We start from the raw sequence: 12,610 nt of genomic DNA, 5'->3' as shown, positions 1-12,610 counted from the left end.
CTGCCTCTGCCTCCCAAGTGCTGGAATTAAAGGTGTATGCCACCACCGCCCGGCTACAAAAATATTTTTAAACAAAGTTATAACTGTAAACTTTTAGGATAAAATTAGTTTTTAATATAAAGTTCTTTTTATAAATCATTCTCATTGGATCCATGTTTCTATATAATCAAGGCATCTCCACAAGTATATTTTCAAAAAGGCTAGGAATGGTAGTTCATGCCTGTAATCCCAGAATTCAGTGGGCAGAGAATTTCCCCAAGTTCAAGGACAGCCTGGTCTACATAGTAAGCTCCAGATTAGCCAAGGTAACATGCAAGAGTCTGTCTTAAAATACATAAATAACTTTTTAAGAATCAAATACGTCTTTAAAAAGCAGTCAATTTCAAATCTCTATAGTATGAAACTAATGACCAAGGAGAGGAATCATGGAAGTTTCCAACCCTATGGTACAAAAGCTTAGATGTAAGTGTGACAGAGGGGGAAAATTAGAGGAATTTAAGACATAAAAAGGAAGTAATAGACAATTTGATTTGTTGGAAAAAAAACATTTTTAAAGTTCTACATAAAATTTTCAATGAATTTATATAAAGACTATTTATCAAAAACTCTTCTAGAGAAGGTGAAGAGATGACTCAGTGGTTGAGAGTCCACACTGCTCTTGCACAGGACCCAAGTTCAGTCCCCAGCATCCATGTCTGGCAACTCACAACACCTTTAACTCCAGCTGTTAAACTCTTCTGGACTCCTCCTACAGCACCTGTACTTATGTGTGTATACACACACATGTAATTTTTAAAAAATCTTCTAGAGAACACTCATTTTTTAAAAGTTTAGACATTATCATTATTTTATCTGCCCCCCCGCCCCCGGGTGTTACCCATGTTGGCCTCAACTCTAGGGACTTGTGAGATCTTCCTATCTAACCCTCCCAAGTAGCTAGGGTTACAAGCAAACACCACTAAGGCCAGCTTTCAGGTCTTATTTTAGTAACAAAAACAGATAGCTGGGATGGGTTAAAACCAAAATTTATATTTTTAGTAACACAAAACATTTATGTTAGAAAAATTTTACCAACTTTTGTTGTTGTTGTTTTTTTCAAGACAGGATTTCTGTGTAGCCTTGGCTGTCCTGGAACTCACTCTATAGACCAGGCTGGCCTCAAACTCAGAACTCAGAGATCTGCCTGCCTCTACCTCCCAGCTTTTATTTTAGCCATTTATATATAATTTTAGCAAAATCTTCTAGCTACACTGGACAATTTCAACAAGCTTAAAGCATATAAAATATCAAGTAAAGCTCAAGCTTTCAGTGAAAAGCTTGTCAAGTAAACAACTATTACTCATATATTGAATGAATTTTGTTAGTCACAAATATGACATATTTTTTATGTCATATTAACTTATTTTCATCAAAATACAGCAAAAGAGATACTGTTATCAAGCTGACCCCTCACTGTGTGCAATATAGTAGACTCACTGCTCACTGTCTCATCATGTTTTAAAGATTTTAAGTTAGACATCAATCACGTAGTAATTATTCCTTAGAGGCCACTTATGGCCACCTGTAAAAAATAAAAATCAAGTTTGTTCTCACTACTGAACAGTTTAATGTTATAAATACTCTTTGGATCGACTCTGCCAGTCAACTGTGAATCAAATAGCCAATGTAAAGCTCCAACCTTTTTCTGCATATCACAGAAAGGTTCGGGAAATTATAGGAAAAAGTAGGAAACTCTTCAATACCATCCTTTGAAGTATCTTAGCAACGCTGCACATAACTTCTGAGTCACTGTGTTAACTGTTTTTCTGCCAATGCTCTTTCTCTAGCTCCTGAGAGATGCTTAATCGTCGTGTTGTAACCCTGGTATTTACATACATAAACTTGGTACAACAGGCACACTTAGGGCAAGTTATGGTATATTGGCCATTTGAAGTGTATCTATAATACAAGTAAACAAATCTGCCCGGAGAGCTGCAATAGGGACTAATGTGTAAATGTCAATGTAGGACAAGTGAAATATGTCCAGCTCAGAGCTAATGTATATTTGTGATATTTATAGATTACAGTATGGGATAAGCAAAATCAGAAGATAAAAGTACCTTTTTGGTACTATCAAATCTACTGCTCAGTAAATATATTTTAATGACTAACTTACAATAAACGTTAAATACATGCATATCCTCTACTCAAATAAATTGTTATATATAGCTCAGTTTGCCAGTAATATCATTCTAGCAAATTAGCAAAGTATCTGAATAATGAATTTATTATGATAAACATATACATGCTATCTTATAAAGTATTGTAATGCAGATGACCTTACGTGGCATAAAAATATATCCTTAGGAGACTACATGAATAAATTCAATTTCCATAACTCAAAACTTAGAAATGCATCAACTGATATGAACTGCTTCTGGCCTGTTAGAGTATCCTACTGTACCTGTCCGTCACTTCCATCTGCCTAGCTTTACAGTAAGAGTCACTGGTAATGCTACACTGGCAGCAGCAACTGCTGGACGGCCACTCTCCTGCAGTTCTCACAGGAAGTCTAAGCACCTGAAACAGAATGTACTTATGTATGAGGGGGGGTTGTTTGTTTTATTGACTCAAACATACTTCCTTTTTTTTCCTTTCCTCTTCTTTTCTCTTCTTTTCTTCTCTGATTTGGGCCAAACGCTGCTTCTTCCGTTCCAACTCGGCTTTTAATTCACTTTTGTCCGACATGGTTGTGACCTTAAAAAGCATACCAACATTTACAATCATCACTACATTGATTAAAACAAGTAGCAGACTTAAAATGTACCAAAAAGCTAGGAATTTCAATGCTACCTAAGAAGAACACACAAGTTATATTTTTAAATAATAAAAACAGATACATACCATTAAGACAAAAGAAAAATTATAAACAAATGTATGAACAAGTATCACCCAAAACTTGAGCACAATAACTAGCACACAGTGAGTGCTTTAATGTCCCAAGACCAATTTAACAATGTCGCCCTCTGTAATCAGGCTGGCCTTGAAATCATGACGTAGCCTAGGATGTCCTCATGGCAATCCTCCTGTCTCAGACGCTGGTGTGCTGGATTACAGGAGTCAGCCAGAACATCCAAAGGTTTTTGATGACTCTGTATTTGAGTACTAGGTAATAAAAGTCATAACTAGTGTTTAAAACAAAAGACAGGTTGGCATTAAACTTAAGTCTTAACAGAGTATGATGGTTCACACCTGTAATCCCAGCTCTCCAGAAGCAGGGCAGGAAGATTCTGAGTTCCAAGCAGCCTGGGCCATACATAGCAAGAACGTTTAGTCTTCAGCCATGAAACCAAAAATATTAACAGAGATTTATGCATTTGTTCCAAGAAACTTGATGAAGACACTGAATGGTTAAAAAGAAAATTTCTAAAAATTCTTTAAGTTCTATAGATGTTCCATAACGATCAACTGAAATATTTTCCCACCCTTACACCTTCTCACGGCATTTTGATATGATTATCATCTATTTGAGTCTGGGACTGTTTCCTCATTTCTGTCCCCTTCACAGCACGGCAGTCTTAACATTAGAATGACAGTGGCTAACTGAGTCCTGTGTAAAGTAGATGGGCTTACAAACATGAACATGACTCCATATGGTTATGAAGGAGTGATGAACTAGGATCTTTCTGAACTAGAAAAGTAACCTATGGGCTGAGTGTAAGCTAGGAGCCAGGAGTTTGTTACCTTGTCTGCATTACTGGTTTACTCTCTGTCAGTGTCTCTCTCAGTACAATTTCAGGAATAAATGGTTTAGATTTAGGAACTGGGCGAATAACATCTTGAAAATCTTAGGAGGCTCTCTTAAGAAACACAATAAATTTGGATTAAGGGCAAGCTGGTAAGGGGGCAAAATTCACCTACTGTAAATGCAAAAGGGAAATCTTGATTACAGTACTCCAGAAAGACTGACAGGACAGAAGACAAAAAAATGGTGAGCAGGTGACAGGGAAATCCCTTTAATATAATCATATAATATACACTCTTACATATACTCCCAGCCAAGTCATTTGAACAAACTCACAAAGCAAGAGCTGGTGTTTCTTCACCCACCCTTTCCAGGTCTCTAAAAAGCTTCAGATGGTAAGGCCTGTGGAAGAGAGCTTCCATACACATTACTCTGTACTCTAGGTTATTTTCTGTTTACGGCTAACTGTCAACAAGTATACCAATCCTACCTGCTATCTAGATTAAAGAAATCTATCTTCAGTCAACCGTAACTAGTCTGTTCGGCTGAAGCACACACAGGTCATCAGCTAGCTCCCTCATCCTCAGACAGGGCCGAGCCTCTGCTCCGTGACTGACAGGTTCATTTTCTTAAAACTCCGGGAAAAGGAAAGTGTCTAGAATTGTGTTAAAACCTCCAACACACACACACACACACACACACACACACACACACACACACACACACACACACACGCCAGGTGCCTGGACATGCTACCGACCTAAGTAGTAGCGACCTTTATTCGTAAAACCAAGCAAAGCTTAAGGAATTAGTTTCTCCCTGGGCTTAAGGCCAAGAGGACGCGGTCCGGGCTGGGGTGTGTCCCGGGACCGCCAGGCGGGTGCAGGGCAAGCCCCGAGGCCCCGAGACTCCGGTCTCCCGCGGAGGGTCCCGAAGTGTTGCCAAGGGCCGCGGTGGCCTCCCCAGGCCTTGAGTCACCAGGGCCGGCGCTGTCAGAACGATCGCCGGCCGGCCCCGCGACCTCCGACGCGGCCACTGGAGGCAAAGGGGCCTTGAAGGAAGCGCAGCCGACCCACCTGTCAGGTGGCGGGGTGGAGAAAGCTTCCTCTGGCCGGTAACTTCCCGGGAACGTCCCTCTCCAACTGTCCCCACCGCAGATCCGCGGCGTCCCAGACACACAAAGAGGGATGGGCGGCGGCCGCTACGGCGAGAGCCCAGGGACAAACGGCTGCGCAGAGACGCGGTCGCTCACAGAAGCAGAGGCGCGGCGGCCTGGCGGGGAGGGGCGGAGTTACTTACCTTGTGTAAAGCCTAAGCTGACGGGTGAAACAGATATACACCGGCCGCAGGGCCCGAAGTGTTTCCGCTTTGGCAAAAGCTGGACAACTGCACCTCACATCCTGGGGCGGAGCCCGCAACACCCCAGAGAACTACAAGTCCCGGCAACTAGGCGCATTGCGTGGTTGTGGGAATTGTGGTCCCCGATAGAAGCAAGGTATGCTGGGATATGTAGTCCGTCCTAACTTCAGTCCCTAGCACCAAGGCCCTCTTTCCGCCCTTAAGATGCCTATAGGAACATTCCATCTCCTGTCTTGAAAGTGTTTTCTTTAGTTGAACAGTGCTCACAATGTTGATTACAATCTAAACTTAAACAATGTGCTTCTTGTCAGTTTTCTGTGTTTATGTGTTGTTTCTTAAGCTCCGACATTGACAAAAATCTTAAGAAATGCTGTTTTCCATAATGAACCTGAGAAAGGGACACTTTTTAAGGAGTTTGTCTATAGACATGTATCTTACCTGTAGATAGAACTTTAGTGCCTGCAAGCGAGCCTCCCGCGAGGGTTGTGTGTATATGTTTATTGAGGATTCGTGTAGCATGTAACACAAGATCTAAATAAAAAGATACTAATTAGTGTATAAAATAATTTACAGTATTTTATAGTAGAATACCTTTCTCTTATTGGATCTGATTAGATTTTAAATATAAAGAAAATTATTGAAATGTGAATTTACCAGAAATGTATGGGCTGATACACATGGCTTGAAATGTTTATTTGAATAATTTGAAGCATTATTTACCAAGTATTAAAGCTAATACCAAAGCATTATCTTTCTTATCTTCTAGAAAACTGACAAGAAGCACATTGTTTAAGTTTAGATTGTAATCAAATTTGAAGTTCTAAAATTTCAAAGAGTGTTTAGCTATACAAACTTTGTTTGCTTCTTTCCAAATATTTAGTTTTTGTTTATTTACTTGAAAAATTCTTGTGTCACTCATTATGTACCAGGAACGGAGCTTCATACTCTAAGAGCTAAAACACATCCCCTCTTCTCAAGGGAGAAAGACTGGGTTCTCAATTCAATTAATTATTAGGACAAGATTGAGTAACTAAGCCGTAGAAATAGACAAGAGAGGAAACATTTCATGAAGAGATGATTCCAGAGACAAGGCTTTGATTCTGGAAAGTGAATGAGATGTTAGCCATGTAAACAAGATGCAGAAAGATACCGGGGTACCATAGAGGGAAGAGGGAGGAGGAGGAGGAGGAGGAGGAGGAGGAGGAGGAGGAGGAGGAGGAGGAAAAATAGGATCAAAGATGAGGGAGCAGAGCATGGTGGAGAATCGAGAAATAATTCAGAACGGCTATAGGCTAAGACCTGAGGATCGAAGCCATGGGAAGGACAAAGTCTCATATCTAGCTTAGATTGAGACCTAAGGTGGTGAATGTAAGAAAAGATTTTAAAGAGGAGAAGGGCATGATCATGCTTACATGTTGGATAGTTCTTTAGAAATGGTCTAGAGAAAGGAGATTTACTGGTGTTTTCTTTGTCCCTCGGATTCTTTCCTGCCCTGTTATACTAAACTCCGCGGTTTTCGTGCTTGGGGGTGCCTCTCTAAGGACTGCTCTGTGTATGACCTCAGAGGGAGGGCATGGTGTCACAAGGTTTTATTCACAGCTCAGGGGGTAGGGGCCTGGCAGGGATAGGCAGATCTCTGTGAGTTCAAGCCAGCCTGGTCTACATAGTGAGTTCTGGGACAGCCAGGGCTACACAATAGAGAGTCCCTGTCTCAAAAAACCAAAACCCAAATAAGCAAACAAAAAAGGAGTCCCCCCAGGTAAGGATACAGCAGCTGGAAAATGAAGATGTTGTAGTGTGGTGTTGCTGGTCATTCACATAGGCAGTCACTGAGCTGGTTCTCTGGAACAGACCAAGAAACGAATGTCTGGGGGGAAATGGAAGACTGAGCCTTGGAGAAAGAGAAGGTAGCAGCTTTTCTTTTCTGGATGAAGGCCTAAGGTCCTGAGTCTACTAACTGGACTCTGGCTGGGGTATTTCATAGAGCCCCTGGGTCCCCCCGCTTTCCCCTACTGGTCCTGTTTAGATGCCATCCCCTAACCTGATTTCCCAATGTTTCTCCTCAAAGTATCTTCTGGGGACAGAGGATGGCATCTCAGGGACCCTACTTCACTCTCCGTGTCTACCCATGTCCCGCTAACTCTCCTCTGTGGGACAGTTCTTCCCACTCTTCCTCCCCTGAGTTACATTCCCAGCAATGATTTCATTCTACCAGTGATTTCAACTCTCCCTCCCTCTATGACTCTGGTTCTCACTGGCTTCCGGTAACTGTTTTCTCCTTTTATTTCTTTTTTTCCCTTTTATTTCTTTATCACCTGGTCTATTATAGCTATTCTTGAGTGCTACCTCATCCATTTAAAAAAAATTCATACACTTGTGTGTGTGTGTGTGTGTGTGTGTGTGTGTGTGTGTGTGTGTGTGCTCGCATGCCCTTGTACTACAGTGCACATGTGGAGATCAGAGGACAACTTGCAGGAGTTTGTTCTCTTTTTCCACCAAGCCGGTCCTGGGGATTGAACTCAGGGTCGACAGGTTTGGCAGCAAGTGCCTTTGCCTACAGAGTCATCTCCTCAGTCCCATCTCATCCCTTGTTTGCTCACTTACTGTTGCTTAGGTCTCTGCACCCCATCCTCACCCTCGCTAATACAGCTCTCTCAGAGGGATGAGAGGAGAGGAGAGAGAGAGTTTGGAAGCAGAGGGTAGTGTTGGAAGATTTGGGGATGGAATCAGAAACCATAAAGATACCAAGGCATTATTAATAGAAACTAGGAAAAACAGATCAGAGAAATGTTAAGGTTATGCTAATACTTTGATAGCAACAAAGCATAGTAGTCACCCAACTGACTTTTCCACTGGATACCTAAAACTGCTGGATAAAACACCCTCCTTCTTATGTCAAGGTATTGGAAAGGAAGTAAGAAATGCTTAGGATTAAAAAACATAGGAGAGGTTTGGGAATATAACCCAGTGGCAGAGCGTTTGCCTAACAAGTGTGAGATCCCAAATTCAATCCACAGCACAGAGGGCAAAACAAGGTGAGATGCTATAGGTGAACTTCATAGCTTAACCTGGTAGACTCCACAACCTTGTAGGGTAAGCACAAGACGAAAAGCCCACCAGTGCCTACTTCAAACTAAGTTTTAAAAGCACACTTCCCAATGTGTCTTTGATGGAAGAAATCCACTCCAACCCTGATTGCCCTTCTGGAAAATGTCCATCAGCCTGACTTTCCGTGGCACTGGAACCAGGCAGTCTCCCCTGAGAATAAGCTCTCACAGGGATTTGCAGCCTGGAGTGGTAGTTCCCAGATAGTTCATGAAAGCACCAACAAAAACTGGTTTAATGCTGGGGCAGACTTGCTCTCTGGGCTTGGAAGGAGCAAAAATAGATGATAGCACCTGGTGGTTTGAAAAAAAAATGGGGCTGGGGAGATGGCTCAGCGGTTAAGAGCACTAGCTGCTCTTCCAGAGGCCCCAGGTTCAATTCCCAGCACCTACAAGGCAGCTCACAACTGTCTGTAATGCCAGTTCCAGGGGACCCAACTCCCTCCCACAGACATACATGCAGGCAAAACACCAATGCACAAAAAATAAAAATAAATAATTTTAAAAAAATGGCCCCAAAGGGAGTGGCATTATTAGGAGGTGTGGCCTTTTTGGAGTAGGCGTGGTCTTGTTGGAGGAAGTGTATCACTGTGGAGGTGAGCTTTGAAGTCTCATATATGCTCAAGATACCACCCAGAGTCTCAGACCACTTCCTGTTGCCTGCAAGATGTAGAACTCTCAGCTACTTCTCCAGCACCATGTCTGCCTGCACACTGCCATGTCCCATCATGATGATAATGGATAGAACCTCTGAACTCAAAGACAGCCATCTCAATTAAATGTTTTTCTTATAAGAGTTACTGTGGTCATGGTGTCTCTTCATAGCAATAGAAACCCTAAGTAAGACACAGAGCTCATGAGGGAAAAGGGGACCAAGGCAAGAGCCAACCAGAGTAGCAAGAAGGGGAGAAAGGCCCACAAAGACCTCAGTTTTGAAATGATCAGACAATGTAAAATAAAATGTGATCAGCGTGCTGAAAAAAGAAGAGAAAGAGCTAAGATATGACTAGAGCAACAGATACGAAAGATTCACCTAGAGCTCAATGGTCATGTAATTAAACCACTTTGTAAAAACTTGTGTTTATACCCACAGACTAGTGTAGCTCTCAGCATTAGTCAGAGAAGTCTCTTCTAGCAGTGGCGACCACCAAGGCAGAGACTCAGAACTCATGAGAGGGCTGAGAATGAGGCCTGCATCTCCATCACCCATTCCAACCTGGGAAGAGATCAATATTCAGAATTTAAATGAAGTTTCTAGTGAATGCATATTTGTAGCTGGAGACTTTCTCTCCAGCTCCCACCAAGCCCCGGAAGTCCCGTAGCCCACTTATAAAATAAACACACAGACTCTTATATTATTTAAACTGTTTGGCCTAATGGCTCAGGCTTCTAGCTATCTAGTTCTTACATCTTAAATTAACCCATTTCTACAAATCTATACCTTGCCACATGGCTTGTGGCTTACCAGTATCTTACATGGTAGTACTCATGGCGGTGGCTGGCAGCGTCTCCTGACAGCCTTCCTGTTGCCAGAATTCTCTTCTCTGCTTGTCCCACCTATACTTCCTGCCTGGCTACTGGCCAATCAGCATTTTATTTATACAGAGCGATATCCACAGCACATACTGCTTTTGCACAATCATAAAATTAAAAAAAAATCTAGGTAAAATCACATATAGCTTAGGATTAATCTGCATATGACAAAAAGCAGCAAAACTCACAATGAGAGATCATAATAGTATCTCTCAATGTGCAGAATGTTGACAAGAAAAGGGCATGGGAGTGCTGGTGATGCTTCCAGCCGTGATCTGGTAGGGGTAACACACCTTTACATATCGCTGAAAATTCCACTGAACTCCACCTTTAAGATGGATGTTGTTTTTAACTAAGTCTCTATCATTCTATTTTATCAACAAAGACTCGGGAACCAGATTCTGGCATGAAAACCTGCTAGCTCAGAGAGGCAGAGAAAGCACCCAGCTGCTTTCTCCTCCTCGGAGAGAGCTTTTTTTTACACCCTCTCAAACAAAAACTCCTCCAACTGGATGTCCCTCGCTTCTGCCTTCTACTTCCTCTCTCTCTCTCTCTCTCTCTCTCTCTCTCTCTCTCTCTCTCTTCTCCCGACTTCCTCTTACTCTCTATTGTTGTTTCCTATCAACTGGTTGCTTTCTCCACCTCTTGACCTGTGGTTGATTTTATTTAATCTTGTCTACAGTAATCAAGCAGAAAGCTCTTGGAGTAAAGGTGTGTGCTAGGGCTGAGCCACACCACAGCTAGAAGCAGATTTTTCCAGTAAATAATGCAATCTCAGGGTTTACGGTGTGATAAAATATCCCACAACAGATGGATCCTCCTTGTTGTGTGCATGTGGTATGTGATCAGGAAGTTAAGAACAGAAAGTAGCAGTGAAGCAAACTGTCAAAAGGAGATCACATCCACCTTAACTGGAAGAGGAAGTTTGAAAGGGTCACAGCTGTACTCTGCTACCCAGAGATTCAGGATCTCCAAAGAGTCAGGGGACTCACCAGGTATTTTCTGAATAGTCAACCTTAGGATTTATCACCAATCGCTGACAACCTTATGATGCGTATCTTCATCACACAGACCATAGAAATTATGACCTTGTGGAAAACTGTGGTCTCATAGCAGTATATGAAGCTTTTTAGCAATGGCTTTATTTATTTATTTATGGTTTTTCAAGACAGGGTTTCTCTGTGTAACAGCTCTGGCTGTCCTAGAACTCACTCTGTAGACCAGGCTGGCCTGGAAGTCACAGAGATCCACCTGCCTCTGCCTCTTGAGTGCTGGGATTAAAGGTGTGCGCCACCACCGCCCAGCACAATGGCACCTTTTTAAAAATTATTTTTAATTATATGTATGTGTGTGTAGGGTGTATACTTGTGAGTACAGGTCCCTCCAGAGGCCAGAGGCATCATTTGGAGTTACAGATGGTGGTGAGTTGCCTGATATGGCTTCTGGGACTTCTGGAATAGCAGTATGCGCTCTTAACTGCTGAGCAGTCTCTGTAGACACTAGCAATTGTATCATTTAATATTTATCTGTATTGTCACTTGGTTAGATAAACTTCTACTGAAATGAACTATATTAAAGTCGAAGATATATTTTTGTGACTTTCTCACCAGGCAAAGAATATGTTTCCCAAGATCTTTGCATAAATGTGTGATCTCTATTACTTTTTCCCCACATTAATTAGGGGGTCGTCTAAGATCTCACTTTGCTTATCCAAGTTCATGAGGCTCTGCCTCTGGGACTTAAAGATTGCTCATCTTTGGTATGTTAATGACTCCTCCGAGCTGCTCGCATTTTTAATTGTTTTCCTAAACACTTCCGCTTCACCTTCAGGAGCTGTGTTTGACCCGTAGAGAAACACCGACAGAAGGAAGGGTTTTCTCCCAACTCTGGAACCATCTTAACTTTCCCATTTCCTCTCAAGGTAAGGGAAGCTCTTTAGGAAACCCTCTTCACCCGAGGAAGTGCTCATGAGCTGACCAGCAAGTCTCTCATAATATAACAGCATTACTTTTCTATTATCCTTATTATTGTTCTAGTCTGTATTTTTTCCCTTCAGAGTGTTTGCCGCATTGTTAAGTTAATATGGGTTTTTTTCCCCCATTATTTCCTCTACTTGTCTTGATGCACATATTTTCTCTCTTAGTGTCAAAATAAGGTGATGGTGAATTAGGAGTCCTTTCCGAGCTGAGAATACTTCTGTAATCTGGTAACCTTTGGCATGAAGCACATATCCTAGTGAATGATGGCGCACTTAAGAGTGATTCACCACTGAACATTACAGAAAATGGGCCGAGGGGCTCAAAAATTCAAGGCAAGTTCCTTCTACTCAGCGTGGTGTATATACTGTACTCTCACTTTTCTACCCCCTATTATGTGGTTAAGAGAGAGGAGATAATGACGGCTTCCTAAAGTTCCCTGTAATGCACTCCAAACTCTGTTAGGTGTAATGGTTTTAAAAGGCAGGATGAAAACACAGCCAGGAGATCAACACAAAAGGAATCATTTTCTGATAGCGACAGTGAGCCTGCGTTCACACACACACACACACACACACACACACACACACACACACACACCCCGCCCATTAACTGTAATGGGAATTATGAGTGCCCTATTAAAGGAGCTTACACCCTCCAGATGTGGCGAGGGGCTGCTCAGTCTCCCTGGGTTTCTTGTATTGATTTAGTTTCTTGTGGTCGAGTAAAATCACGAAGTGTTTTTTTGCAGAGCTACTCCTGGGTGTTCAGTATGTTGTTTTGGGAACGTGGGGCATGCAGAACAACAATTACTAATCCCCAGGCAAAATACAGTTAATCACAGATGATGTGTGAAACCCAAGCCAGACCCAGATTGATTAATTTTCAGGTTAGAAGCATTGACCTGTCATATT

At 42.1% G+C, this 12,610-nt stretch overlaps 1 protein-coding gene and 1 long non-coding RNA gene across 6 annotated transcripts in view; one reads left to right on the top strand and one right to left on the bottom strand.

Moving 5' to 3' along the window:
• Positions 1-5,153, bottom strand: part of Dync1i2 (dynein cytoplasmic 1 intermediate chain 2) — a 53,963-nt gene extending 48,810 nt beyond the window's left edge. For 2 of the 5 annotated variants that reach the window (XM_059260676.1, XM_059260680.1), the window contains exons 1-2: positions 4,801-4,966; positions 2,620-2,736 (exon numbers count right to left, since the gene is read on the bottom strand). In XM_059260676.1, coding sequence (XP_059116659.1) covers positions 2,620-2,727 — 108 coding nt within the window. In that variant the 5' untranslated portion in view covers positions 2,728-2,736; positions 4,801-4,966. Of the gene's footprint in view, positions 1-2,619; positions 2,737-4,800; positions 4,971-5,023 lie in introns of those variants that run through there. The other 3 variants (XM_059260677.1, XM_059260678.1, XM_059260679.1) reach the window with 3 other exon arrangements.
• Positions 4,655-12,035, top strand: LOC131909225 (uncharacterized). Its single transcript, XR_009378800.1, has 3 exons — positions 4,655-5,219; positions 11,551-11,641; positions 11,864-12,035. It is a non-coding gene; the product is annotated as an uncharacterized LOC131909225 (long non-coding RNA).
• Positions 12,036-12,610: the final 575 nt, after the last annotated feature.

The sequence above is a fragment of the Peromyscus eremicus genome, chromosome 4, assembly GCF_949786415.1.
Source record: "Peromyscus eremicus chromosome 4, PerEre_H2_v1, whole genome shotgun sequence".
Classification (NCBI taxonomy): domain Eukaryota; kingdom Metazoa; phylum Chordata; class Mammalia; order Rodentia; family Cricetidae; genus Peromyscus; species Peromyscus eremicus.
The sequence above is the reverse complement of the archived record's forward strand: the minus strand, read 5'-3'. Positions and strand labels throughout refer to the sequence as shown.